The 21,071-nt window shown below is 36.4% G+C and overlaps 1 protein-coding gene across 3 annotated transcripts in view; it reads left to right on the top strand.

The window, feature by feature from the left end:
• Positions 1-16,888, top strand: part of LOC126108698 (zinc finger protein 708-like) — a 213,747-nt gene extending 196,859 nt beyond the window's left edge. The window contains exons 8-9 of one of the 3 annotated variants that reach the window (XM_049914014.1): positions 5,449-5,574; positions 13,233-16,888. In XM_049914014.1, the coding sequence (XP_049769971.1) occupies positions 5,449-5,574; positions 13,233-14,688 (1,582 nt within the window). In that variant the 3' untranslated portion in view covers positions 14,689-16,888. Of the gene's footprint in view, positions 1-5,448; positions 5,575-6,400; positions 6,754-13,232 lie in introns of those variants that run through there. The other 2 variants (XM_049914015.1, XM_049914016.1) reach the window with 2 other exon arrangements.
• Positions 16,889-21,071: the final 4,183 nt, after the last annotated feature.

Below are 21,071 nucleotides of genomic sequence, written 5' to 3'. Positions count from 1 at the left end.
ATACATGGCTACACTCCATACAAATACTTTCAGAAATGACTTCCTGACACTTAAATCTATACTCGATGTTAACAAATTTCTCTTCTTCAGAAACGCTTTCCTTGCCATTGCCAGTCTACATTTTATGTCCTCTCTACTTCGACCATCATCAGTTATTTTGTTCCCCAAATAGCAAAACTCCTTTACTACTTTAAGTGTCTCATTTCCTAATCTAATTCCCTCAGCATCACCCGACTTAATTCGACTACATTCCATTATCCTCGTTTTGCTTTCGTTGATGTTCATCTTATATCCTCCTTTCAATACACTGTCCATTCCGTTCAACTGCACTTCCAGGTCCTTTGCTGTCTCTGACAGAATTACAATGTCATCGGCGAACCTCAAGGTTTTTATTTCTTCTCCATGGATTTTAATACCTACTCCGAATTTTTCTTTTGTTTCCTTTACTGCTTGCTCGATATACAGATTGAATAACATCGGGGAGAGGCTACAACCCTGTCTTACTCCCTTCCCAACCACTGCTTCCCTTTCATGTCCCTCGACTCTTATAACTGCCATCTGGTTTCTGTACAAATTGTAAATAGCCTTTCGCTCCCTGTATTTTACCCCTGCCACCTTTAGAATTTGAAAGAGAGTATTCCAATCAACATTGTCAAAAGCTTTCTCTAAGTCTACAAATGCTAGAAATGTAGGTTTGCCTTTCCTTAATCTTTCTTCTAAGATAAGTCGTAACGTCAGTATTGCCTCACGTGTTCCAGTATTTCTACGGAATCCAAACTGATCTTCCCCGAGGTCGGCTTCTACTAGTTTTTCCATTCGTCTGTAAAGAATTCGCGTTAGTATTTTGCAGCTGTGACTTATTAAACTGATAGTTCGGTAATTTTCACATTTGTCAACACCTGCTTTCTTTGGGATTGGAATTATTATATTCTTCTTGAAGTCTGAGGGTATTTCGCCTGTTTCATACATCTTGCTCACCAGATGGTAGAGTTTTGTCAGGTCTGGCTCTCCCAAGGCCATCAGAAGTTCCAATGGAGTGTTGTCTACTCCGGGGGCCTTGTTTCGTCTCAGGTCTTTCAGTGCTCTGTCAAACTCTTGATGCAGTATCGTATCTCCCATTTCATCTTCATCTACATCCTCTTCCATTTCCATAATATTGTCCTAAAGTACATTGCCCTTGTATAGACCCTCTATATACTCCTTCCACCTTTCTGCTTTCCCTTCTTTGCTTAGAACTGGGTTTCCATCTGAGCTCTTTATGTTCATACAAGTGGTTCTCTTATCTCCAAAGGTCTCTTTAATTTTCCTGTAGGCAGTATCTATCTTACCCCTAGTGAAATATGCCTCTACATCCTTACATTTGTCCTCTAGCCATCCCTGCTTAGCCAATTTGCACTTCCTGTCGATCTCATTTTTGAGATGTTTGTATTCCTTTTTGCCTGCTTCATTAACTGCATTTTTATATTTTCTCCTTTCATCAATTAAATTCAATATTTCTTCTGTTACTCAAGGATTTCTAAGAGCCCTGGTCTTTTTACCTACTTGATCCTCTGCTGCCTTCACTACTTCATCCCTCAAAGCTACCCATTCTTCTTCTACTGTATTTCTTTCCGCCATTCCTGTCAATTGTTCCCTTATGCTCTCCCTAAAACTCTGTACAACCTCTGGTTCTTTCAGTTTATCCAGGTCCCATCTCCTTAAATTCCCACCTTTTTGCAGTTTCTTCAGTTTTAATCTACAGGTCATAACCAATAGATTGTGGTCAGAGTCCACATCTGCCCCTGGAAATGTCTTACAATTTAAAACCTGGTTCCTAAATCTCTGTCTTACCATTATATAATCTATCTGATACCTTTTAGTATCTCCAGGGTTCTTCCATGTATACAACCTTCTATCATGATTCTTAAACCAAGTGTTAGCGATAATTAAGTTGTGCTCTGTGCAAAATTCTACCAGGCAGCTTCCTCTTTCATTTCTTAGCCCAAATCCATATTCACCTACTATGTTTCCTTCTCTCCCTTTTCCTACACTCGAATTCCAGTCACCCATGACTATTAAATTTTCGTCTCCCTTCACTATCTGAATAATTTCTTTTATATCATCATACATTTCTTCAATTTCTTCGTCATCTGCAGAGCTTGTTGGCATATAAACTTGTACTACTGTAGTAGGCGTGGGCTTCGTGTCTATCTTGGCCACAATAATGCGTTCGCTATGCTGTTTGTAGTAGCTTACCCTCTTTCCTATTTTCCTATTTTCGTATTCATTATTAATTTCTCCTGATAACGACATCCTCTTAAGTAGTCCCCGCCCGGAGATCCGAATGGGGGACTACTTTACCTCCGGAATATTTTACCCAAGAGGACGCCATCATCATTTAATCATACAGTAAAGCTGCATGCCCTCGGGAAAAATTACGGCCGTAGTTTCCCCTTGCTTTCAGCCGTTCGCAGTACCAGCACAGCAATGCCGTTTTGGTTATTGTTACAGGGCCAAATCAGTCAATCATCCAGACTGTTGCCCTTGCAACTACTGAAAAGGCTGCTGCCCCTCTTCAGGAACCACACGTTTATCTGGCCTCTCAACAGATACCCCTCCGTTGTGGTTGTACCTACGGTACGGCCATCTGTATCGCTGAGGCACGCAAGCCTCCCTACCAACGGCAAGGTCCATGGTTCATGGGGGGTTCATATGTGATGTAATAACTTTTTTTACTGCCAGGGTACTACATTATAAAGTTATTTCAGTATTTTCATGTTAACATTTTAAGAGAAAAATTTTCACTTATATTTAATTTACCATTTCTAAATATTTCAATAATTAAGAATAATAGTAATAGTAATAGTAATAGTAATAATAGTAATAGTAATAGTAATAATAGTAATAGTAATAATAGTAATAGTAATAATAGTAATAGTAATAATAGTAATAGTAATAATAGTAATAGTAATAATAGTAATAGTAATAATAGTAATAATAATAAAGAGCAACTGATAATAGATACAGAGGTGACATATCAAGCTAAAACTAAACAAAGGTCCCTACACTACGCATACATTGATTACCAAAAAGCCTTTGATAGTGTACCCCACTCATGGTTACTACAGATATTGGAAATATACAAAGTAGATCCTAAATTGATACAGTTTCTAAACATAGTAATGAAAAACTGGAAAACCACACTTAATATCCAAACAAATTCAGATAACATCACATCACAGCCAATACAGATTAAGCGTGGAATATACCAAGGAGACTCATTAAGTCCCTTCTGGTTCTGTCTTGCTCTGAACCCACTATCCAACATGCTAAATAATACAAATTATGGATACAATATTACTGGAACATACCCACACAAAATCACACATTTGCTATACATGGATGATCTAAAACTGCTGGCAGCAACAAATCAACAACTCAACCAATTACTAAAGATAACAGAAGTATTCAGCAATGATATAAATATGGCTTTTGGAACAGACAAATGTAAGAAAAATAGCATAGTCAAGGGAAAACACACTAAACAAGAAGATTACATATTGGATAACCACAGCGACTGCATAGAAGCGATGGAAAAAACAGATGCCTATAAATATCTAGGGTACAGACAAAAAATAGGAATAGATAATACAAATGTTAAAGAAGAACTAAAAGAAAAATATAGACAAAGACTAACAAAAATACTGAAAACAGAATTGACAGCAAGAAACAAAACAAAAGCTATAAATACTTACGCTATACCAGTATTGACCTACTCATTTGGAGTAGTGAAATGGAGTGACACAGACCTAGAAGCACTCAATACACTTACACGACCACAATGCCACAAATATAGAATACATCACATACATTCAGCAACAGAAAGATTCACATTAAGCAGAAAGGAAGGTGGAAGGGGATTTATAGATATAAAAAACCTACATTATGGACAGGTAGACAATTTAAGAAAATTCTTTCTAGAACGAGCAGAAACTAGCAAAATACACAAAGCAATCACTCATATAAATACATCAGCTACACCATTGCAATTTCATAACCACTTCTACAACCCTTTAGATCACATAACATCAACAGATACAAAGAAAGTAAATTGGAAAAAGAAAACACTACACGGCAAGCACCCGTATCATCTAACACAGCCACACATAGATCAAGACGCATCCAACACATGGCTAAGAAACGGCAATATATACAGTGAGACGGAAGGATTCATGATCGCAATACAGGATCAAACAATAAACACCAGATATTACAGCAAGCATATTATTAAAGATCCCAATACCACAACAGATAAATGCAGACTTTGCAAACAACAAATAGAAACAGTAGATCACATCACAAGCGGATGTACAATACTAGCAAATACAGAATACCCCAGAAGACATGACAATGTAGCAAAAATAATACATCAACAACTTGCCATAAAACATAAACTAATAAAACAACACGTTCCCACATACAAGTACACACCACAAAATGTTCTGGAGAATGATGAATACAAATTATACTGGAACAGAACGATTATAACAGATAAAACAACACCACATAACAAACCTGACATCATACTCACCAATAAAAATAAGAAATTAACACAACTAATTGAAATATCCATACCCAACACAACAAATATACAGAAGAAAACAGGAGAAAAAAATTGAAAAATACATCCAACTGGCTGAGGAAGTCAAGGACATGTGGCATCAGGATAAAGTCGACATTATCCCAATTATACTATCAACTACAGGAGTCATACCTCACAATATTCACCAGTACATCAATGCAATACAGCTACATCCAAACATATATATACAACTACAAAAATCTGTAATTATTGATGCATGTTCAATTACCCGAAAGTTCCTAAATGCAATATAACATATACCATACAGTTACAAGGAAGTCACACTTGACCGAGGTCCGCGTCACGTTCCATTTTTAACCAGACTTAAGTCTGAGAAAAAAAAGTCAATAATAATAATAATAATAATAATAATAATAATAATAATAATAATAATAATAATAATAATAATAATAATAATAATAATAATAATAATAATAGTAATAGTAATAGTAATAGTAATAGTAGTAATAATAGTAATAATAAGATAAAAGCTATAAATACTTATGCTATACCAGTATTGACCTACTCATTTGGAGTAATGAAATGGAGTGACACAGACCTAGAAGCACTCAATACACTTACACGATCACAATGCCACAAATATAGAATACATCACATACATTCAGCAACAGAAAGATTCACATTAAGCAGAAAGGAAGGTGGAAGGGGATTTATAGATATAAAAAACCTACATTATGGACAGATAGACAATCTAAGAAAATTCTTTCTAGAACAAGCAGAAACTAGCAAAATAGACAAAGCAATCACTCATATAAATACATCGGCTACACCATTGCAATTTCATAACCACTTCTACAACCCTTTAGATCACATAACATCAACAGATACGAAGAAAGTAAATTGGAAAAAGAAAACACTACATGGCAAGCACCCGTATCATCTAACACAGCCACACATCAATCAAGACGCGTCCAACACATGGCTAAGAAAAGGTAATGTATACAGTGAGAGTGGTCGCAAGATCCAAATCTATTGAGTACATGATCTTCCTTTCCAGAAACGTGCTTGGTATTCATGTGTTATTATATGACCTTGCTGTTCTAGTCTCATGGGTAATGCCTTGAGAGAATTCTGTTAGTGACTACTAATAATGAGATGACTCTGTAATTATTTGGGTCTTGTCTTGTTGCTTTTTTGCTGCAGTGTGTGGGTTAATGCATATTTCCATTCCTGTGGAACTATAGCCCCCTCTACATCTGTGATAGTGTGACGTTTAGAACCTGTATTTGGTATCATTTTCGTGATGTTTAATTAATTTTTTGGGCTTTTCACAGTTGACCAGTTTATCAAAGTATTTTTTTCAGAATTTTCCAGTCTTTGTTTTTAGAGATCGATCTGATCTTTAGAAACATATGTTTGTAGTCTGATAATTCTTTATATTTTTTCTGATTATTGTGTAGATATTTCTCATGTTATTTCTATTGAAATTTTCATCAGTTTCATTTATTTTACGTTTGATGTATGCTTTTTTCACTCTTCTGATATCTTTTGAGAATTATTTTGTACTTAGTGGAACTGCTGCCATGTTTCAGTAGTTTTATTGCTGCTAAACTTCTTCCATGCCCAGATTGTTTGTTCAATGACCACAAGTTGATTTGTACCATCTATCTTAGCATTTTCTGCGAATTTGACCTCTCAATGTGAGGTCTGTCCAATTTTCTGTAGCGTTTTCATTAATTTCATGCATAATTTTGCCTTTGCTTGTCTCCAAATATTCCAGATAAAATCTTATAAATTTTTGTTTGTCTCTGTTTCCAGGAAATGACCTAATTTTTAGTAAATGATGGCTGGACTCCAAGAAAACTTCGCATATTCTCGCATTCAAAATTTCCCTTGTGTTTTTGTTTTTTATGGCTATGTGATTTATTTGGAATGCTCATCATATGTTCTTGGGTGTTTCCATGTTGTGAATCTATGTCGTGGCTTTTGAAATTGTGTTGACATAATTTTTAACTTAAAATTTTGACAATAATATATGAGACGTTACCCGTTTTTGTTCCTACATTTTTTGTGCTGTGTGTGGGCCTGTTATTTGCTTGTACCTTTTTCCTACTATAAGTTGTGAATTGAAGTCTCTTAATATAATTTTAACTTGTCTTCATGATATTTTGTTTATTTCCTCCATGTCTTCTCAAAAATTCTTGATTACTTGTAATCTATTTCTTTGGTAATTCTTGGTGCATGTGTGTTAAAGATTGGGTATGTCCTGCTTCCTGATTTGAAGGTTATTGTGAAGATCCTTTCTGATTTTAACAGAAATATTATATTTTGTCTATGACTGATTTGTGTGCTTCAAAATCTGTACCAAACCTTGTGTTCCCCTTCTGACGGCAGTTTTCCCCTGTATATCCTGCAGTTTTCTGTGTTGAAGTGGTTTTTGTCTGTGAAATGCATCTCTTCTATTGTGAGGATGTTGATGTGAAATTTTTGTAGTGTACAGGTAAGCTGTTTAAGTTTGCCTAATTTGAGCTATGAATTTGTGTTTAGTGGGCCAGTAAAGTCCGTGAAGAGGATTTGACAAGCTCTCACTCTCCTTTTCATAATATTTCTTGTCCCCCAAAATCTAATGCTCAGGAAATCCCAGTACATTTTCTTGAACCTGCAATAGTGGATATCTTTCCTATTGTTCCCTAATGATTCTTTTCAAGTTACAGATGGAAGTGATGATCTGTGCTAGAGATTACATTTGTTCAGGACTGGACTGTGAGAACAAGACATACTTGTATACAGTTTCACCAACTTGATGAACAGACAATGAGCACTTGCTGTTGGATATCAAAATAGACGCTAAGGGACTTAGGTCCATGTTAGTATTTGATCCACCCTATTTATTTTGTGTCCTTAGAACCATCTATATATGAGAGGCTTTCCCCTATCTGACACATGGAGAGGTGCCTGATGGGGAAGTAACCATCTCACATGACTACTTAAATTTGTATTACATGTTAACAAATTTCTCTTGTTAAGAAATATTTATCTTGCCTTACCTGTCAGCATTTTTTATCTTCCCTAATTTTCTTCAGAGTTCTGTCAGAGCTTTCTATAGATGGTGTCTCTGTTTCCCTTAGTCATGCAAATTCTGCAGCCTTACATTTGCGCTCTAGCCTTTCCTGCTTAGATATTTTGGACTTTCTGGCAGTCTCATTTTTCAGACTCCTGTATTCATTTGCCTTCTTCATTTGCTGCATTTTTGTATTTTCTCGTTTGGTAAATAAAATTAAAGATCTTTTATGGTATCCAGAGATTTCTCTTAAACCTTGCCCTTTTATCTGTTGATCACGTGCTGCCATCAGTATTTCATCTCTCAAAGCTACCAATTCATTTTCTTTTGTGATCCTTTCCTGTCAACCATTGCCTAATACTTTGTGTGAAACATGCAGCATCCTCTGGTTCTTCCAATTTATCTGCGTCTTATTTCCTAAATTTCGTACCTTTTTGCTATTTCCTAGGTTTTAACTTACAGTTCATTACCAATAAATAGTGGTCAAAGTCTATATCTTGTCCGATAAATGTCATACAGTTTGAAATCTGGTTTTGAAATCTCTTCTGTACCATTACATAATCAATATGAAAACTTCTAGTGCCCACAGGTCTCTTCCATGTACACAGTCCCTTTACATGATCCTTAACTGAAGTGTTAAACATGATTAAATTATGATCCATGCATAATTCTTTTTAGGTGGCTTTCTCTTTTATTCCTTTTTTATCCCTTTCTCCCAGTCAGCGTTCTCCTACAATTTTTCCTTCTGTATTTTTCCCACAGCCAGATTCCAGTCTCCCATCATAGTTAATTTCTCATCTCCTTTAAATATCTGTATATTTGTTAACTCATCATACATTCTTTCAATCTGTTCATCATCTGTAGAGCTAGTTGATGTACAACTTTCACTACTGTGGTGAGTGTTTGCTTCAAGTCTGTCTTGACTATGATAATGTGTTATCTGCATTCCTATTTTCGGATTCATTTCTACACCTACCCCTTTGTCACCCCTGTCTGACGTTTTGTTTATAACTGTGTACTTACATGACAATAATTCCTGTTCCTGCCACCACACTTCACTATCTTCCACTACGTTTACCTTCAGCCTTTCGATTTTGTTTTTTAAATCTTCTAATTCATCTACCTGATGAAGGAATCTTGCACTGACCATAGAATGCCAGTCTTGTTTTCCTTGATGACAACATTGGCCTGAATAGTCTCACCAAGAGATCCTAATGGAGGACTATTTTACCTCCAGAATATTTTGCCAAGGAGGATTATTTAACTGTATAGAAGAGTTGCATGCACTGTGTAGAAATTACATCTGTTATTACCCCCTTGATTTCAGCCATTTGCAGTATCAGCACAACAAGGCTATTTTGTCTAACATTACTAGACCATACTGGCCAATCATCCAGACTGTTGCCCTCACAACTACTGAAAAGGCCTCTCTATGAACACACATTTGTCTGGCCCCTCCACATTTTATATCCTTTCATTAATGGTTCTTTTGCATTGCGTTACAAACTTTTCAAGTGACAGGGGTAAGAAATCTGCATTTTGGATCACAGTCAACTGTCACATGAAATGGCTTTCTTTTAGCAGTTTTGCCTTTATACACCCATCATTTTCTTTTTCATTTGTGTAAGGTTTTCCAGAATTTTGACATGCCTCCCTAAAACTTTTTCACCAAACAGCTTTTTTCCTCTTTCTTTATTCTTAATAGCAGTAGCTACACCAAATATATTAATTAAACCATACTAACTACACATTTCACTGATGTACAAAGAGAACTGTAGTTCCACAGAACTATATTAAAACCCTGAAAATTTGTAAAACAACATAGGCCTAGTATAAGTTTTGTTTCCTAACCTAACTTTCATAACCTATGTCTAATGAGTGAGTCTTGCAGTTTACATTTATGTTGCTAATGTTTGAATGACATGTTGATTGTGTAGCGTATGATCCACTGTTTCAAAGTATTCAGTTCCCATTATATTCACTGCTTAAGTCCATATTGCATAGTTGCTTGGGATAGTTTCACTGTGGCACTGGAAAGAGTGGGAATATATAACAGCAGTAGGAAATTGTAAAGAAAAGGAAGAACTGTAAGCACATTTAACATTTCCTGAGGAAAAAAGTGCATTATTTGAGTACTGACATGCAGTTGGTGGAAATTCATTAATGTTGAACTTCTCTCTGCATGACTCATATGTTTTATGACATTGTGATAACTCTTAACCATTTATTTTTTAGTTTTATTACACTGGTCTGCATCATTTTTGAGGGAATCTTTTTAAGGTGCTTCTTAATATTTCATGCATGCTGAATTCAGAAATGTAACTCATTTTGTTCATTCAGGTCTAGTTTTGGTGCTATTCCTCTTTTTAAAATATGACATCAAAGAAACTTTTTTAATGTAGTATATATGCTGATAATAGTTTGGAAACAGTCTTACATTTGGGTGAAGTCTAAATTATGTATGTAAGATCATACGTTAACGTCATTTTATGGAGGATAGGCTATCTTCAAGGACTTTTGAATGTGTTTTGCATCTGAAATGTCTCTCATGGGGCGCCAACAATAATCCACAAGCATGTTCACATCACAGCGATACAGGTATCTCACCTCATTCAGTTTCATATCTCTCTGAAATTGCTCACCATGCTTCTTGCTATAATTTCCACAGTTGGAAGTAATCTAAATGTGAATTGAGCACCATCTTATTAACGTACAAGCACAAAGAACCTGGAAGTTTTACAGGAGTTTCTTGACAGCATTTTCATACTCTGGACTCCTATAGCTGCCAAGAAAGGCTTTTATTATAGATTTCAGTGCTAACCAGGCATTCCTCTCTGTATCGTCCAGACTCTCATTGAATTATGGATCCTTCATCAGAGATCTGTGATCAGAGAACCATCAAATCTACCCGAATTAAGTGTGGCCTCACTGACATGTGGAAACTTCTGTTTTAAGAAAGTAAATGTCCATCTTCCTTTCGTCACTACAAAACAGATTTAATGTGCAGTGGTGGAAGTAGAATTTTCTGTGCATCCATGAGAGCTTGTGATTTAATATTGTGGAAACATGCTGCCAGGATAGGTTTTGCTTCCCAGGTCCATGGTATATAGTGCTTATCTGCCAGACTGTCCCATAGTCACAGGAAAAATTCATATTTGGTGTAGCCACATTGTAGACCCAGTAGTATGTCCACAGTGCCTAACAAATAGTGTTAATGTGTACTTGTGTACATACTTTAAAAAAATTTACATGTTAATCTCAGAAACATACCTTTATGTCTCAAAAAATCTTCCAGTTGTGGTGTTATATTTGAGAGCTGTTAAAAATGTTCAATATTACTGTAGGTTTCACCGATTTGTATTGAATGACCCACTGGAACAGAAGCAATTACGCTACAAATGATTAGTACAACTTTCAGACTTCTACGTAACGAATCTTTGAAAAGTCACCATTCAGTATAGGTATGTGTTATACCAAAGCTTCTATGAAACCACACCAATGTCATGACAGTGAACCTGGAAAGCTTCTTCATCCTTTCTGAAAAACTGTCAGAGTTCTTCTTCACAGTTACAGTACCAATAGAAGGTTGTTTCAGGAGCGGACAATCTGTTTTCTTGAAAATGTGATCCTAGTAACTGGATAGATTCTTTGGATAAGCACAAATCCCATGTCAAATCATTCACTTCACCTTGGGTTAGGGATTTTAGTTGGCATGAATCTTAGGGGGCTTGCTATGTGTCACCAGTAAACCCAATATCCTCTTCATGCATATCATCATTTGGCCAGAAAAATCGCTTTAGTTGTCAGGGGTGTTGGAATCTGAATTCCTGGTCCATGAGGCACTGGCTTTATGGCGAACTGCACATCGTGATATTTATGCTCGCTTTGTTTCTTTTGGTTTATACCAAGAAGTAAAGGTAGATTGATTCATTAAATAAATTCAGATAGGATACTTGTAATTAATTTAAAAGCATGCTAGAGAGACATATTAAGTTCGTGAGAATAAGTCATTAACTTACCTGTAAATTTGTACATGCAGTGATAACAATTGGTAGTATGATCTGTTTCCTCTCTCCAAATCATAGGTACACCCAAATCGATACACTTTCACTGCTTTTTGATCAGTGGCACAAACTTCCAACACGCATATTGCAGCATACATGTGGTGCAAAGGGGTTATCCTCATCACCAATTTGAACTCCAAAGTATGCATGCCACTTTTGTCTCACAAAAGGAGCAATTTTTAACTTCCTGTGAGGGATGATGACTTTACCACAAATGTAGCATTATATTGCTACATTTGGATGATTCTTGCAGATTCGATTCATTTATTGACAATGATGCTGTCACCTGCAGAGCTCAAGTCATACTAGCCTACAGGTCTCTACAAGTTAGAAGTACTATCAGCTCAACCCCCCCCCCTCTCTCTCTCTCTGGAGTTGGCACATCCATCTCCGTATACACCACTGTGAGCTATTATTTTATCTCATTTTATCTTAAACAAAACACAGATAATAGAAGTTTCTTTTCATCCTTTTAACTATCTTTATTTGAATATCTTATATTTAATGGAGCTCTGTGACATGGAAATTATTCTGTTTTCTCATAACAAACTTAAAAATTTCAAACACTTGAATGGCTTACATACCTAGAAGGTTACTAGTTAGATATTGAGATAGCGAAGAAATGTGTCCTGATTGAGCAAAGTGCATTACAATTTTCAATTCAGCGTGAACTAAATATAAAAGATTACCTAAAATCTGATGACATCAGAAAAAACAACTTTGAAACACAGACCAGTGTTATATCAATTTTCTATGTTTATGCCACAGTGTCCTGAATATGAGGCTGGTTGAAAGGGTATACAGATGTTACTGCCCCTCTTACTCAGCTGCAGCCACTGAGGGATCAGATGAGAACATGTATATCTGGCACAGAGTCAGGAACATTCATCCTATCTTTCCCTTGACGCAAAACTCTGCTTTATTGCAAATTAACCCCAAGCTATCTCCTCTTGTAGCCGTATCTCTGTGTTCTTAGACCTCAAGACAGAATCAGCAGGATTATCTGTCAGTGGACCACCACAATCTTCAGAGCATCAGTGGCTGAGAGACCCAGAAGAAGGTTATTTTTCTTTAGGTCTTATGGCTCTACCCCTGCTCTGTGAACATCTGAACAAGCAAGAGTTATATGCTGTTCTGACAAGAGCTGTTGTATTTCCTCTTTTCACTCCAGTTGGAAATTGTCATAGCAAGCACACAGCATGTGTAAAAACTTCTGCAACAAGTATAAGACAGCAGCCCAATCCACAATGTCTACCAGGAAGTGTGCAAGCTTGCACACTTTCCGGGAGACCCACATTCCCAATTGTTGGGAATGTGGGTCTCATAGGAAGTGTGCAAGGGATAAGTCCCTGCAGTCGGGCCATTCAGCTGTGTCCTCAGTGGCTCAGATGGATAGAGCATCTGCCATGTAAGCAGGAGATCCCAGGTTAGAGTCCCGATCGGGGCACACATTTTCAGGTTCCCCCCTGGAAATATTTACCTGATATAATTTGTGATTGTTGACTAATTATTTTTTTCGTTTCAGGTCGACGAAAGTGGCAAGTGAGGCTGGTAGTATTTTATTTGATGAAACATATCAGGTAACAACATGTGATAAGCTGGACATTACTACAGAGAAATCAGCTCGTTTCGTCAGTAGTGGAACTGCAGTACAAGTGTTTCTGTCTAAGGAGAACACTGCATTATGTAGTAGAAAAACTAGCAACTTAAAAGAAAGTGAAATTAATCAGTTTATGTGTAGTTCATGCAATCAAACTTTTTTGTCAAAATACAGCCTCATAATGCATGTGTTCATTCATATTGATGGTGTGCAGCCACCTTCTCATGTCTGTACAGCGTGTGGTGAAGTATTTGGAACACGTGATAGCTTGAGCAAACATTCTGTTGTGCAAAGAAGCATTAGTCACGTAGAAAGTCATCAACGTAGCACAGTTTCTAATGAATATGATAGTTTCATGTGCTGTGAAGTAGTAAGAAGTGGCAATAAATTACAGAAATGTGGTACTTCCAGTAAATCTATCAATAAAACAGATGGTCACATACCATACACTTCCGATATTTGTGAGGAGTCATCTAGTCAGTCTGGACATCTGAAGAGCACATCAGTAATAAGTACTGGTAAAAGACCACACAAATGTGAGATTTGTGGTAAATGTTTTTGCGATTCCAGCAGTCTCAACAAGCACATCTTAATACATGGTGCGGAGAGACCACATAAATGTGACGTTTGTGGGATAGCTTTTCCTAGAGTTGGTCATCTCACGGAGCATACACGAATACATACTGGCGAGAGACCACATGTATGTGTGGTTTGTGGGAAATCCTTTGCTGTGATGGGCAATTTGAAGAAGCACACATTACTACATACCGGCGAAAAACCACATAAATGTGATATTTGTGGAATGTCATTTCGTCATTCTAGCAATCTCAAAGTTCACACGCTCATACATACTGACAAAAGGCCACACAAATGTGAGTTTTGTGATAAATCGTTTACTACACCTGGTAGGCTCAAGGTGCATGCTATTATACATACTGGTATGGCATCACACAAATGTGACGTTTGTGGAAAGTGCTTTACTCAGTTTGGTAGCCTCGAGGCGCATAGAGTGAAACACACTGGCCAGAGACCACACATGTGTGACGTTTGTGGCAAATCATTTTCTAGCCGTGGGAATCTCAACGCACATTCATTAATTCACAATGACGTAAGACGATACAAATGTGACGTCTGTGGGAAATCCTTTTGTCGGTCTGGTGGTCTGAAGGCGCATTCATTCGTCCATACTGGCGAGAGACCGTATAAATGTGATTCCTGTGGGAAAGCGTTTACTGAATCTGGTAATTTGAAGAGACACGTATTGATACATACAGGCGAGCGACCTTTCAAATGTGATGTTTGTGGAAAAGCATTTACTCAGTCTGGTAGTCTCAAGGCCCATGCAGTAACACATATTGATTATGAAACAAATATCCAGTAATGTGAGGTATAATTAGGAATTATTGTTAAGCCTAGGAGACCGATTCAAGAGGAAATAAATTTTACACAAATATTTGACCATCTTAATATAAGATGGTGAAAGCAATAAATGGAAGACAGCTGCAGTGATAAGTGTCTTACTGGTTACGCTAGGCCTGTATGTCAGCAGACATATGAGAATAGCTAAAGAAGTGTGATGTTGAGAGCAAATGCTCTGTTAGGGCTGTTAATGTATTTTTGAAAGTATTTCTGCACTTTCTTACAGGATGAGATATCAGATGGCTGTCAAGTATATTTTACTGGAGGTGTCTAAAAGCCAAAGACAAGTGTATGGGGGATTAAATTTAGTGGAAAAACTCTTAGCATATGTTGTCACTTATGTTTAAGACATGGACTCCTTGTATTTTTCCAGTAGTGTTCACAGTGCAAATGTATATTTTGTAATGTGCTGAAAATTTGTGGCATTTCAAATATGTTATGAACTTGAATCGTTTTTAAGTATCTGCTTACACCGTTTAAACTTCATGTTCTATCAGTCTGCAGATAAGCACTGTTTTTAGAGACATCTTTATGCATGTGTACTTAGGACATGTTAAACTAATTCTTGTTTCATCATTTGTTACTCAAGGCTGTTTCTATAACTTCAGTATCTTGAAATAGTATTAACTGGTGGGATTTTTGTGCCATGTTTAGTTAATGAATTGTGATTCTTGTCCATTACTCTTCCTTAGAAATACTACAATTAGTTCCGCTATTTTGCTTTTTAATAAAGTAAAATAAATTTACCATTTCCCTAAAGACACCTTTATTAATTTTTGAAAAAGTAACATGAAGTGCTAAATTTATTATCCATTGCTAGCTGTGAAATAGCTTTTTGTCAGATGACTGACTACTGGATGTTACTTTATTTTCGTATTAGGAAAAGAATAACAAACGAAATGTTTCCTGCTTGCTAGGTATTATTCTTTATGTGGATAATGAATAGTCATTTTACTTCAGCAGCCTTTCCTCTTTGGTTACTGCAGACAGGTTTGCTGCATGCTGAACTAAATGGTGCATCATTGCCACAGCTAAGGCTATGCAATCAGTCCGCCTTGCCCTGTGTTGAATAACTGGGAGTGCTTTCTTTAATGCCCTCAAAGATTTGTTATCAACAAGAGAAACAGTATTGTAGTTGAAAAATTAGTTTCTGGCCAACTAGGTTGTGTACAAATTAACTGTTGCTATTAATCCAAGATCTGAAAGGTCTTTTCAATTAATAGTTTCGTATTCATATTAGTAACCCATTCTGGTGATCATGTGCCAGTACACATCAGGAATTCAGTGCTGCATGTATTTTGACCTTCACCAAGTGGATATTTTCAAATCACATGTAGTCTTTCTTTCTGTGCATGTGAAAATTGAGCAATACAGTTTTCCTTTATGGTATTTTTGTTCTCGAAAGCATACTGATATTTTGTATGTTGAATGAAATGTGCTGGTTGTCTGTTTTATTGTTCTTACATATTTTTGTTTGTTTGGAACCACACTAAACAGCTCTGAACTTCATTGTTGCATGACATGTAAGATGTGGAAGTTTCATGAACGGTTTTCTGCTACTTTGATTAACTGCTTAATCACTGCAGGATGGAAGATGGCGTATCTATATCTATATCTCTATCTATAATAAGCACATAATATGTGATTTATGTAACATTTTTGTAAGTATGCAATAAGTATGTAAGTAGTGCATCTGCAGAAAAGCTCATATCCTGTTGGGATATTTGGCAATGCATTTCTTAAATTTCTGGTATCTTATTGTCCAACAGCAATGAACAACATAGATCTGTTACACAATTGCTTATATTTCATAACTTTAGTGTAATTTCCGAAATCACCCGTATATAATTTGAAATTTTACTCCTTTCCAATGTTTATTCAGGAACAATAATTCATCCAAAGTCAGGTATGGACCTAAACAATTTACAGAAATCTATGAAAACCATAACTTCGGTGTGCAATTGTGAAATAAAATCTGCAAAGGCGATGGAAGTCCAGGTGTATATATATATTTGTTGATGGATGCAGTATACACCAAATATTCACTTTTGTGTATATCACTTCAAATTTCCAGTCTGTGTATTTGTCAACGCAGTTACCTTCTTTCAGAAATAACATGACATGGTGTTCCCTTTTGACTGTTGTGTGACAATGGTGAGACATCAAATGCATAATAAATTAGATGAAAATGATTTTCTTTCCCATCAGATTTGCGACCAAACCATTCCTTCATCCTAAGAAAATCGCTGTTTTCCAGAATTTTCGGATCTCTTGCTGAAACATATGACTGCTGCTGTAGAAAGTTTAACATTGTTCCTTTCAGAATCGGTGGCTGAGTTAGTGTTGACATGTATGTCGAACAATTATGCTCTTCCTAATTTTATCTCCAGTCTCTTCTTCTGCGAACTAGTGATGATGAAGGCTTTGAGGTCCCATTCCTGATGAACAGTGTGATGTAAAGGAAAGTTTAATGCAGCTAAATGAAATCACAACTGACAAAAGTACTTGATCAAAACTTGGCAGGCTTTACGGTGAATATCAAATAAGATAGAAAATCTGATATGTGCTTTAAATGGATAACATTGCACAGGTACCTGAGATGTGACATGACTATATTTGCCATTAGCGTGTAGGGAATGGCAAGGTGGCCTGAGATTAGTCAATATCACTCAAGGAAAACCCATTGTCTGTGCTTAAACTAATACAAATCTGTGGAGCAGTTAACTCATCAGTAGCAGTCAGATGGTTGGTCTCCACTTTCTAGGTACTCAGTGGTTGACTTCTCATTGTGTGTGAACACTTTTTAATTGTCTATTTCATTTGGTATTTCTTGTACAGTGTAGCACTGCATTTATATAAAACTATATAATACACTTCAGATAGCCCAAAAAAATAATCTGAAGAACTTGAGCCATTTTCAGATCAAACAGTAATGTAATAAATAGATGTCAGGACTACCTACTGGCTATGTTGTGAGTGCTGATGATTTCTCTGTTTTAAGTGACCACATACATTGTATAAATTTATCATTGTGGTACATCCTTCACATTTGTACCATGCCTCACTGAAAGCTGGCTACACAAGAGGGCGGATCTAAGCTTCTGGTAATTTTCTCAAAGCCAAAATTTTGCTGGTCACAGCCACGATTCCATTCCAATCAACGTGTCCATGTAAAATGTCTACTCACTCAGACAGTGCCTAACTGACCCCTGAAGGCTGTGAAGTTGGAAAATAAATTTTGTTTACTTCTGCACACTTCCATTTTCGTTCTAACCGAAATTTATGGTGAATGTTCAAGGTAACTACAGCACTTATAAAACATTCTGAATCAAACATTACAAAATCTAATTTCCAGAATTACTTGAACATGAAATCTGTTTGAGAAGTAATATTTTTTGTTAAAAATGCACACAACTTTGATAAGATAAGTGTTTTTATTAACAACTTGTATTGCACCAAAACGTGGGAACAGAAAGAAATTGAATTATACATTTTCATTTCAAAGTATTTGTCTCTTGTAGGATATTTGTTTGATATCCAGCAATGACTCTTAGAAAAAATTATTTCTCAGTTTCATTCTTTGTAAAAATTTATTGTAGTCATCAATGAGTCTGATACTTCCTCCTGCTAATAGTCCTCATCTGAATTTTTTCCTTTCCAATTTTGTAATTAGAATCGTACTCCCATGTTGAAGAGTTTTTGTGAAGGAAGTTGTTGCTCATAATAAATGATGTGAAGTTTTTTTACCAGTAGTTATAAAGGACCAGAACTTTATAGTCATAAAGGCAGAGAAAAGACTTTGCTGCAGTCAGTACCTCTTTTGGCTGATTCTATTTCTCTATCCTCTTCTTGTCTACCTGCAGCATAACTTCCACTGAATTTTTCACAGCTGTTGGAGTTTCAGTATTTGATAAGGAAAGAGCCATAATTTCTGAAAATAAGAACCAGTCATTATTATTAAATTCCTTATTTTGACTGTGGCGTTACTGATTTCCAGAATAATTTTCCTAATGTTCCAATAATGCATCAGTTGATCAACCAACAGGAAATACAGATAAATTGCTTCTGACAGTGGGAGTCAATCTCCATCATACATCGAATCTAGAAAAATGCATTGTTGTGTAGAGTCCATCTCCTACTATGATAACTGAAGTTCATCCCAGAAAGAGCATATTTTGAATGAAAAATCTACTGTGTTGTTCACACAGCATGACTTATAATGCCAGTATATATTGATATGAAGTCCTCTGGACTGCCACCAATTACTTATGACATATTTGGTAATCATTGTGCTGTTTCAGCAAGGATAGATAATGTTCAAGAAATCAAATAGTAAAGTAGATATCATCAGGCAACTTCATTTTTACCATTCACATAAATCTTGTCTAGGTTCATCCATGTTTTTATAAATCTTTTGAAAAGCATCATTTTTGGACAAGTAATTGTATGGCTCAGAAAAATTATGCAGAAATGCATTCCTGTGGAATTGACTGGGCAACTCTGTCCCATTTTTCTGAGTCTGTGGAAGCCCTAGTTGACTGTCACCTGTTGACCCGCACACATTGAGCTGTCTTATTGCTCGCTCTTTAATACATGGCACATCTCCTTTGTCTTTATGCACCACAGGTGCAGGGAAAGTTCTTTGTAACCAAGTATTTCTGATTATATGCACAGCCAATAAAATTTTATTGGAAGAGGCAAATGAAACAAAACAATGCTTTAAAAACTGTGCTTGAGAGAGTTACAGGAAACATTAGCTATACAAATCATTCACTAAAGAGAATCAAGAAGAAGGGGGAAAATAGGTTCATGTATGTCCCAAGGCTTCACTGCTTCAGAAGTACAAGGAAGGAACAGAAGAAACTTCCATTTTCAGATGTTATTGCCAAACAGGAGATAGGCACATAGTTTTCACATCAAACATATATTTTACCCTGTCATTATTGTAGTAAGCAATGTTCATTGTGCTATATTTTTAACCCCTTTTTTTATGGAATTCCCTTCTTGCAGCACATGGTAAACCTTATTTTGCTTTGGTTGAGCCTATGTATATGTGATTATTCTCTCTCTCTCTCTCTCTCTCTCTCTCTCTCTCTCTCTCTCTCTCTCTCTCTTTGTAACTCAAGAAAGATACTACTGATTTTGAACATCTGCATTCCTTGAATTATTTGTTGCAATGAAATAACCTGTTAATATGAGTGTTTGAAAACTTGTTCGCTGTGGCACACAAGATATGCAAGATATACATATCTGTCGTAGGCTTCAGCTGTTAAAATGCATCTCACCTGCCACCTGTTGGTCTTTCACTACTGTTGTCATTTCCGTTACTGTACTGTCTGTGCAACTATGAGCCAACCTATTTTTTGTGCATCTACCATAATTCAAAAGTTGTGGCTCAAAAATCAAACTCAAAAATGTCATGCTGGTAATGGAGGTACAACAAATTATGCATCTGAAAGAATCTGTCCTAGTCAGGGTACACATTTTGCCACATGGAGTGGCTGCACAGTTTGAGGCACCATGTCACAGACTGTGCGGCCCCTCCCACCAGAGGTTCGAGTCCTCCCTTGGGCATGGGTGTGTATGTTGTTCTTAGCATAAGTTAGTTTAATTAGTGTGTAAGTCTAGGGACCTAGAAGTTTGGTCCCTGAGGAATTCACACGCTTTTAAACATTTTGATTTGAAAGAATCAAAAACAAACTGCCAGGTCTGGATGAAATCCCAATTTGGTTCCACAGAGTACTCTATGGCACTGGCCCTTTACTTAGCTTCCATATATCATGAATTTTTCACCCAGTACAAAGTCCCAAAGACTGGAAAAAAGTGCAGTTGACTCCAATATATAAAAAGTACAAAAGAACAGGCTACAAAATTATAGGCCAATATCCTTAACATTATGTAACTGTAAAATTCTTCAATATATTCTGAGTTTGAGTATAATAAATTGTCTTGAGACAGAGAAGCTTCTGTCCACAAATCAGCTCAGATCTAGAAAACATCCCTTTTCCAAAACTTATTTGGCCATTTTCTCGTATGGTATCTCATTTGATATCCTGTGAACCGAGATTACCAGAAATCATATGACACAGTGCCCCAAAATGGACTGTTAATGACATTCTGAGCATGCAGATTAATTTCCCACATATGTGAGTGGCTTGAAGACTTCTTGAGCAATAGAACACAGTATGTCATCCTTGACCAGCAAGTGTTCATTAGAGATGACAGTATCATCAGGAATGCCAAAAGCATTACATCAGTGAATAATCTGATGGAGAGGATGAGTAGCAGATGTGGCTGGTAGCTGATGATGCTGTGATATATGATAAATGTCATTGTTGTGCCACT

The sequence above is a fragment of the Schistocerca cancellata genome, chromosome 11 (genome assembly GCF_023864275.1).
Source record: "Schistocerca cancellata isolate TAMUIC-IGC-003103 chromosome 11, iqSchCanc2.1, whole genome shotgun sequence".
NCBI classification, from domain to species: Eukaryota; Metazoa; Arthropoda; class Insecta; order Orthoptera; family Acrididae; genus Schistocerca; species Schistocerca cancellata.
Note: the sequence above shows the minus strand (reverse complement) of the source record. Positions and strands in the feature narration are given on the sequence as shown.